This window comes from Abramis brama, assembly GCF_963993115.1.
Source record: "Abramis brama genome assembly, chromosome: 7".
Classification (NCBI taxonomy): Eukaryota; Metazoa; Chordata; class Actinopteri; order Cypriniformes; family Leuciscidae; genus Abramis; species Abramis brama.
This window is the reverse complement of record NC_139969.1, coordinates 40,881,385-40,891,595: the sequence shown is the minus strand read 5'-3', so window position 1 is coordinate 40,891,595 and position 10,211 is coordinate 40,881,385. Positions and strand designations below refer to the sequence as shown.

At 41.1% G+C, this 10,211-nt stretch overlaps 1 protein-coding gene across 1 annotated transcript; it reads right to left on the bottom strand.

The window, feature by feature from the left end:
• Positions 1–6,050: 6,050 nt before the first annotated feature.
• On the bottom strand, positions 6,051–8,052 carry LOC311087549 (extracellular superoxide dismutase [Cu-Zn]-like; the record flags this gene model as incomplete). The annotated part of the gene is made up of 2 exons (XM_084120874.1): positions 7,968–8,052; positions 6,051–6,704 (listed from the first exon to the last, which is right to left on the bottom strand). The coding sequence occupies exon 2, from the start codon at positions 6,687–6,689 to the stop codon at positions 6,051–6,053; it is 639 nt and encodes a 212-aa protein (XP_083977000.1). The 5' UTR covers positions 6,690–6,704; positions 7,968–8,052.
• Between the last annotated feature and the right edge of the window lie 2,159 nt (positions 8,053–10,211).

Below are 10,211 nucleotides of genomic sequence, written 5' to 3'. Positions count from 1 at the left end.
AGAACCAAAAATGCAGCGGGAGATGAAGATCTAAACCAGACTAACCATGTAGAAGCGCAGACGAAAGAACCCAAATTAAGATCAGAAGAACATGGGTTAACAGCTTCATTCAAGTCATCTAACTACTCTCGTCTCAATTTTCTTTCTTTTCTAAGTTTTCCTTTCTTTTCCGTTGTGAGTCTCGGTTCTAAGTTAAGTTTTGCGGCAAAGTTTCGTCCCACGATTCAACAAAACCAGCTTTAGGCAAAGACTTTCAATTCATCCGCCAGCACACCACGTGATTGGCCGCCCCAGACCCAGGCACAAGGAGACCAGCCAACGAACGAACTCGGGAAACCCCTTTGACGCCGACCAAAGGAATTCCCAAAAGGGAACGCAAAACGAGCAAGTAACCTCCAGACTCTTAAGCTGAACTGGTGTATTGATATAAATGTAATAACCTGTCTAAGAAACGATAGAAGGGTTAAATTAATGATTGATGGTTCGTTCCAGGTCATGTCTTATAAGTGCATATAGAAACTTGGGATTTCATCATCTCACTCTTAAACTCGGAGTATCAGCGACTGAACCGCCAGCGCAATGTGGCTATAGCCGAGGATAGGGAGAAGTTCTGGCAAGCAGAAGCTAAACACCTAGAGTCCGCGGCCAATAACAACAACATGAGCCGTGTCTTCAGTCTGCTGCGCCAAGCCCGTAATGGCCCACGCATCAAGACAGCCCTGGTGAAAGATTCTGATGGCAACCTTATAGCAACTGAAGCAAACTGCCTCGAACGCTGGAAAGAGCACTTCAGCCTCCTTCTGCAGCACGGTACCTCCCCGGCCGATCCCGCCATCTCATCGGCCGCTAACGCTGCAGCCCCTAGTGTTGTCTGCAGTACAGATCCTGTCACACCTGAGGAAGTCAGAGCCGCTCTGGAAAAACGTAACAACAGGAAAGCCCCCGGCATCTGTGCAATAACCGCTGAGATGCTAAAATCAGGCGGTGAAAGCATCGTTGAGTGGCTTACCCACATATTCAATGAGGTGTGGGAGACAGAGAGGATTCCCAGCGACTGGACCAGAGGAGTCATCTTGCCCTTCTGGAAACGTAAGGGTGACAGGCTAGTCTGCGGCAACCACAGAGGCATTACCCTTCTCTCCATCCCCGGCAAGCTCTTTACCAGGATCTTGCTCACCCGTGCTCTCCCAGCCATCAGAAGCAGCCGCCGTCCCCAGCAGGCTGGCTTCATGCCTAATCGCTCCACAACAGACCAAATCTCCGCCGTTCGCTTGCTGATAGAGAAGACCTATGAATTCCGTAAAGATCGCCATCTTTATATCGGGTTCATAGATCTTAAGGCTGCCTTTGACACCGTCTGCCATACTTCACTGTGGAGTATCCTACATGCCCTTGGAGCACCACCCAAGATCGTTGCCCTGTTCAAGTTGCTTTATAGCAACGCTCAGAGCTGTGGCCGTATCAACGGCAGAGACTCAGACTGGTTTCCCATCTCCAGTGGCGTTCGCCAGGGCTGCGTGGCTGCTCCTGACCTCTTCAACTGCATCATTGACCATCTGATGTCAAGGGTTTGTGAGCGGGTCCCCGGAGTGAACTTCGGGAGTTACCACCTGACTGACTTGGAGTACGCTGACGACACCATCCTGCTCAGCACATCCTACAGTCAGCTGAGAGACGCTCTGGGCATATACAGTGAAGAGGCTGAGAAGCTTGGCCTCCAGGTGAGCTGGACGAAAACCAAGTTCATGTATGTCGGTGACGGACCGCATCCACCTTCCCTGCGGCTTGGCAATAACATTGTAGAGCATGTCAAGAACTTTGTGTATTTGGGATCCATAGTGACAGACAACGGGGACCTAAAACCAGAGATTACCCGCAGAAGAGCCCTGGCTGCGTCAGCCCTGCAGTCTCTCTGGAAACCACTCTGGCGGCACCAGACCATCTCACGCAAGACGAAGATCCGGATTTACAACTCAGCAGTACTCTCCATCCTGCTTTATGGCTCGGAGACTTGGCCCTTAAATAAGACACTGGCTGCAAGATTAGATGGCTTTGATAGCAGGGCTCTCAGAACCATCGAGAACATCAGGTGGCCCCAGCGGGTTTCCAATCAAGTGCTTAGAGCCCACACATGCCAGCCCAGACATGCCAGCCCAGAGCATCCTGCCTGGCTGCGCAACGTCGCACCCGCTGGTTTGGCCATGTCCTCCGCCATCCTCCCGACCATCCGACAAGAGCCATTCTCCAGTTTGATCCGAAGGCTGCAGGCTGGAGACGACCACGAGGTAGACCCCGCACCCGATGGCTTGACGTCCTTGCGGGCGACCTCCAACAACATGGAGTTGCTATGGAGGATGCAGAGCAGCTGGCACAAGACCGTCAGCACTGGAAACAACTGGTTCATCTGGTCGGCTCAACGCACAGGGATGGGACGCCCCCCTACCCATCGCAGGAGCCAAAATAATAATAAAAAATAAAAATAAAAAACTCTTAAACTCACTCTTAAAACGTAATCTTTCCTTACTCTTTTTCTTTCTGCAACTCGTATGAATGTGTGTGCGTGTGTTTGTGTTAGATATTAGTCTTATGTGTTAGACTAATCAATAAAGTCTTGTTTGTATTTTAAAGAGAAGTATTACTTGTGTTATGTGCTTACGAATTTAATGTCTTAAACTTCTGATCTAAGTTACCTTGCTAACTATAGTGTTTCACTATAGTTCGGATATTTATATCCGTTGCAGAGTTGATAGTTACAGCCAGTTCAAATGAACCGCAAACGAGTCATTTGCTTGGTTTTAATAAGTGACTCTTTCGAAATTCCCTATAAATTAATTAATAATTCCTTTGAGCTAAATTGACGAATCACTACAAATACAAATATCTTACAACCAATTATTGCGCAGAGAGCGGCGTACGCCTTCTTTTGTGCGTACGCAACATTTATAAATGAGGCCCCTGGTCAGGAAGCAGACAGACTGGCTTAACCGGCTGTCTGCTAGCGGCCTCGCGTCACCAAGGTCAGATAAATCCCATCACATAGAGCCTCTTTCACCTAGCTATCGTCATATAGAGACTGTGTCTGTTCCCCGAATTTGGAAATCAAAAAAACGTCCAAACCCATCTAAGGTTAAAAATTGAATTGATGTTCAACAAATACAAAAAAACAGCTATAATACAGATGAGCAAATGCTAAAGCTTGGGTTGCTGAATATTCGATCCCTTACTCCAAAAGCACTCATTGTTAATGATATGATTTCAGATAATAACCTAGATGTGCTGTGTTTGACAGAAACCTGGCTAAAACCAAACGATTACATTACTTTAAATGAGTCAACCCCACAAGATTACTGTTATAAACACGAGCCTCGTCTGAAAGGCAAAGGGGGAGGTGTTGCTGTAATTTATAGTAATATTTTCAAAACCACTAAGAAATCAAGTTTTAAATATAATTCTTTTGAAGTGTTGGTGCTTAATGTAAAAATATATAGTGTAAACGATAAATCACGTTTGAGATTTGTGCTGGCTACTGTATACAGGCCACCAGGGCACCATAAAGATTTTATCAAAGAATTTGCAGACTTTCTATCAGAATTAATATTGGCTGCAGATAAAGTACTAATTGTTGGTGATTTTAATATACACATCGATAATGAAAAAGATGCATTGGGTTTGGCATTTAAAGCCATTGTAAACTCAATTGGAGTTGGACAACACGTGTCAGGACCTACTCATTGTCGTAATCATTCTCTAGATCTAATATTATCACACGGAATAGATGTTGATGCCGTTGAAATTCTGCAGCAGAGCGATGACATCTCAGATCATTATCTAGTCTCGTGTAAATTACATTTAGCCAAGGCTGCAAAGCCGACTCCGTGTTATAAATATGTTAGACCTATCACTTCTGCCACTAAAGATTGCTTTATCAATAATCGTCCTAATCAGTTTCATCATCTCAGCATCCCAGATAGCTTAGAAGTTTGATATTGCAACAGAAACTTTTAACTCTCTCCTTTCCAGCACTTTAGACACGTTGCGCTTAAAGAAGATTAAAGAAAATAGTCCAACGGCGTGGTACAACGAGCACACTCAGGCCCTTAAGAGAGCAGCCAGAAAAACGGAGCGCAACTGGAAGAAAACAAAACTAGAGGTATTTCGGATTTCATGGAAGGAGAGCTCGATTGCATACAGAGAGGCCTTAAAAGCTGCTAGATCTGCTTATTTTTCAACCCTATTAAAAGAAAATAAACATAATCCTAGGTATTTATTTGAAACGGTGGCTAAACTAACGAAAAAGAAAGCTCCAAGCCCAGAAGTTTCCAAGCAACACAGCAGTAATGACTTTATGAACTTCTTCACTTATAAGAATGATAATATCAGGGACAAAATTATAACTATGCAATCGTCTACTACAGTATCGAATCAGACAGTGCATTGTAGTCTCCCTGAGGAAAAATTGGATTCATTTATTGCTATAGGAGAGGAAGAATTTTGCAAACTCGTTAATTCATCTAAATCGACAACACGTATGTTAGACCCTATTCCGACTTAGCTACTGAAAGAGATGCTCCCAGAGGTCATAGATCCTCTTCTTAATATCATTAATTCGTCTTTGTCTCTAGGATACGTACCAAAAACGGTTGCCCTGCACGCTTAATAAACAAACTACAGCTAGTTCAAAACGCAGCAGCTCGAGTTCTTACCAGAACCAGGAAGTATGAATATATTAGCCCGGTTCTGTCAACACTGCATTGGCTGCCTATTAAACATCGTATACATTTTAAAATATTGCTAATTACTTGCAAAGCACTAAATGGTTTAGCTCCGCAGTACTTGAGCGAGCTCTTAACGCATTATAGTCCTTCACGTCTATTGCGATCTCAAAATTCCGGCCAGTTAATAATACCTAGAATATCAAAATCGACTGCTGGCGGTAGATCCTTTTCAAATTTAGCACCAAAACTTTGGAACAGTCTTCCGAACATTGTCCGGGAAGCAGACACACTCTGTCAGTTCAAAGCTAGATTAAAGACACATCTTTTTGACCTAGCATTCAAATAATACATTATAGACTTCTATAATTCAATGTTAGGCTGCATAGATTTGGTCAGCCGGAACACTTCCCATAAATCCTGATGTACTCATTTAGTGTCTTTGGTTATCCCGAGGTTTTCCCACAGCCTGCCGGATCCAGGCCGTATCCAGATCTGACGAAGGACCTTCGCCTGGACCCGATGACAACGCAGTGCTGAAGTGCCAACTTTACCACTCTACAGTTAAAGCGTTGGCGAGAAATTCATTTTGCGGTACTACCCCGAAGTGATCAAATAAAATTCTGTATCAAAATTTATAAAGGAAAGACTAGTACTTTATTTAGGCTTGGTTTGTAGGGAATTCCAAACCTGCGCACATATTGAAACGCACATAACTATAGAACCAATTCTTAATGCGCATGTGAACGCCATCAGCGTTTCTCACAGGTTCGCGTTTAAAGTCGGTGTAGAGAGAATGGTGTCGTCTTGGCGGCCCCTAATTTAATAACAAATGATTGTTGCGACGGAAGCGAATCAATCAAAACTAACTTTAGCTGGAAAATAACTTTATTAAGAACCGCCATAAAGCCAAAACAAATCTCTGTTACCTTAAATTATATGTTTATCATATTTAATACAATCTTATGTCAGAGGTTATGTCTACCTTCAACAATAAGGGCGTCCTCCCTTGAGATGTAGCCACACCCTCCAGTGTCATGTTGCATCAACCAAAACCATTTTATCATTTAAAGAAATAGTGGATCTTTAATTAAAAGGCCATTGTCATGCTCTTAAAGTGTTAACCCATTGAGCACAGTAAATCAAACTAAACGGCCCACTTTACCTGCATTCACCCTACATTTATTTTTAAGAGTGCATTTACTATTGGAAGCTATGGCCAAAAAGCCTCTGAAAAGACCAAGAAAAAACAAAACAAAACATGGGAATGTTCATTTTATGAAATATACTTTAATGCAGGACACATACAAAGAACACAAAAGGAAAATCATGATTATCCTATTTGAATCTACCTCCACATTTTTCCTTGGGGGGCACTTCAGTCTTCTGCCACAGACTTGGAGTAGTAATACCAAGCACACCCAAAGCAATTATCTGTCCAGCACTCTCCTCATCTGAATCCATTCCCAGATCATCCTCCTTCTCATGAACCACCACCGCACGTCCCAGAATGGAATAAGGCCCAAAGAGCTTGGCGTCTGGAAGCGTCAGGGACTGCCTTATAACTCCTTGCTTGGAAGCAAAGTTGCCCAGGTCTCCAGGAGGGTGGTCAGCGCCGTTTGGATTGTAATGAGGACCAACAGTGATGTTGCCTTGACTCAGGTCTCCATACCGATGGATGTGCAGGGCACGCTCTTGATGATCGTTGGCAGGCAAACCACGGAGGTTGATTTTCACTTCTAAATCTCCATTGGGGAAGAGCTGCTTGAAGAGGATTTGCCCAAAGATCTTTGGCTGGTTACGTGGCAAATTGGGGCTGGGAGTTACTTCACAAGTGGCATAGATTGTGTTGTCGAACTCCACGACTTCCGGCTGTGGAGCTTCGGCAGGCAAACAAACTGGACCTTTGGAGAACTCTCCTCCTTGTATATGCAGCACCAGCAATATCAGAGGGAATATTAGGATGATTTTCTCCATGTTGATCTTTAAAGCCTACAATGAAGAGAGGATTCATTGAAATCATGCCATTTGGTTTAAGAACGTAATATAGTTGATAAAAGGTCAAAGCTTTGTTGCAGGGAGCTTTGAGAATGGAAGTTGCATTAGGTAAAATAGCACAACCAGATTAGTTTGCAACGGAAAACCATATCCCAGACAGCAACATAGTGTCGGCCCACATCTGGGCCGGGTGTAATCCAGGTGTACCAGATGTGGGCTGGATCTGGGCCGACACCATGTTGCTGTCTGGAAAACTCTATAATTTTTGAATTACTATGTACCCTTGTGAAAAAAAGCACTTATTGGCATTGGATGTGTACCTGTAGTATCTTGAAGGACCTGTAGGTCCACTCTCAGATAATAACATTGATGAATTATAAAAAGCCACTTAAGTGTACACACCGTACACTTTCATAAGTGTCACACCTGCCAGCCAAAGTGCTTATGATATATACACACACACACAAACATTAACAAACCAATGACATACAGGTGGATGTAATCACACTAAAAGGAGTCCTGCAGGCAAAGGTTTATGGAAATGGAAAAGGTCTAGGGAGAAGTGCCCTCTGGTGGCTATCATAGCGCTTCTGCTGGCAGGTGACATTAAGTACATGTACACTTAAAAAAAGAAAAGAAAAAAAGAGTAACGTCAAACTAAGAGTTTTACTTTAAAGTACATTATATTTTAAAAATATTTTTGTTGTGCTTTAAAGAAGTAGACTTAATTTGATCTGTTGTAGCCTACATGTTATTCAATATTAGTTCATGTTTCATTGCATGTATATTTTTAAATGCATTACATAAGATGAAATATAAACTATATTAAAATATATTTTAGTTGACCATAAATGCACAGTAAATTTCAGTACATTCAGCAGTGCACTTTAACCATATTTCAAAGACAATACAAGTAATTATGAAATGGATTAAAAATAAAGATGTACTTCAGTCAAACAAAGGACTGCTTAATATACATTTAAAATATGCATAAACATGCAATTAAGTCTGAAAACATTACATTCTTGCACTTAAGTATATATTTTATATTTTTTATAGGTTTATTTTCAATAATATGTACGCTTCTATCTAAAGCATGCAAAAGTGTACTTCTTCACAAGGACAGGTAAAATAAAAGACAACATCTATACTTTTGCTTTAACTTTTTTTTAGTTGTAGCCTACTAAATCAAGTCAGTTGATGGAGGAAATGGAATGGAGAAAAAAAACCAAGCCTAAAACAGCAAAGGTGCATCACCGTATAGCTGAAAAGTTGTCTTCAATCCGTGTGGAGCCTGAATATTGCAGTCACAAAAATACTACAACACTTAATCCGTGTGCAGTCCTGACCTGGGGTTGAGAGAATGTTCCTTTGCAATCACGCTTTTGGCTGCTCTTTTAGGAACTCATGTTGAGCTACAAGTTAACCATGATAGTCTGTTAGTCACTAATTAAGTTCACCTGTGTTTCATTTAGCTCCCTTTGTTTGCCTGTTTATATAGAGCACTCAGTTTATTCAGTTCTTTGTCTTGCATTGCACAATGTGTGCAGATTATGTCCATTGTTTTGTGTTTATTAAAAGAAGTACTGCCATAGATTCCTCTTCTCTTCATTTGGTGGCTCATTTGTGACTCATTAATTCTTAGTGTACAATTCCACTTGACGTTCATGCTTGACACCACTTCTTATAGCAGATATTCATCTCACATAAGTGAATAGCTGACAGTTCTTCTTTTTCAAGAAACCATTTCTACAGACTCTGATGTACCAAGCCTGACAAGCCTATATTATAGGGTGACCATATTCCAGGACATGTCCGGCCGGGGTTTCGAGATCGCCCAGAATATCCAGGATACGGCTTTTGCTTTATCGTCGCCATTCATTTTGTTTACATGCACAACTTTTGATTCAGTAGGACTGAATTAATTCCGATTGGTGAATCTGAATGTAGTGTTTACATGAACGTTAAACAAGTGATCGGTTGATGTGCGTTTTAGCATTGCTAAGAAAATTCCTGTGTTTTCGTCTCGATCGGGATCCGTGTGAAGCAGAATGCATGACCTGCAAAGCTGGCACGTACGTGTCAGTGTCAAATAATGTAATAATGTAAACATAATGAATGGTGACTGTAGAAAGCAAAAGCCGAATCCCGGGCATTTTGGGCGATCTCGAAATCCTGGCCAAACATGTCCTGGTTAAACAGGACGTATGGTCACCCTACTATATTACACATGCAATTGGACTGTTATTTAATTGTCTTTGAAGGCAGAAGTAAAAATTTCTAAGGGAATGATTCTTCTATGGCATCGATGTTAAAATCGATTGATTGAATGCAGGTAAGGTGGGACACTTTTTGTTAAACGTGTCATTTAGATTTAGTACCTAGATGTTTATTTCTTTTTACTACTTTTGTTAACTTTAAGGTCCGACTTTAATATTTCATTTTGAATACAGTTGATATGTGTTATTTGCAAGGTATATACCAATAAACATTTTGAGATCATGCACTCCAGACAAATTTCTTTTCAGGTAATGTGACCCATCCCTAATTTATCAAAAATAATCCTGGATCTTAAAAACACATGATTTATTAACACATCAGACAAACATATTCCACCGCATATTTAACAGACCCAGAAGCACATAGATAGGCTATGATGAGTAATACTTTTGTATGAATTGTATGAAATTTGAATATCAGATATCTTAAAGGGGTCATATAATGGTACATGCACTTTTACAAGTTGATTGTAGTGAAATGTGTGTTGGCAGTGCCTGTACACAACCATCATAAAATGATAAAAATCCATCCAGTGTTTTTTTTTTTTTTAAATCTTCTTATATGTATGTATGTATATATGTATATGGAATGGTAAAATTATTAACTAATAATAATAATAATAATAATAAATTAATAATAAATTAATAAAAAAGGGTACATTGGCCTGAATTTTAGTCATTCGCTGCTCCAGGAAACACCCACTACCGCTTGGAAACCAATCAAATGTTTAAACATTTTCAGCGCCCTCATCACTTCCCGCCCCTCAATGCAGTGCTCAAGTTCGTCTCTTCCATTGAATCATCAGAATACACAAGTAAGTATTTAGCAAAAGAATAAAACATTTCAGTTCTTGTTAACCCAATTTATTGTAAATGCAAGTGTTAGCTTCCGATATCTAATGCTTGTCAATGCTGTCAGCATCAAACGTTATGAAGGACCCCCAACACTGCACGTTTTCTTTGACTCCCTAATCAAACACACCTGATTCAACTCATCAGCTCATTAACCCATGTGATAATGAGCTTATGAATTGATAGGTGTGTTAGATTATGGAGACAAAGAAAACGTGCAGTGTTGGCGGTCCTCCAGGAGCAGGGTTGAAGAACAGTGCTTTAAAGTGAGCATGCACATGTAGCATATGTAATTTATTATTAAATATTTTAGGTTAAAATGTAGTGTAAGAGTTTGCTGTGCGCAACAATTGTTTTTTATTGATGCACC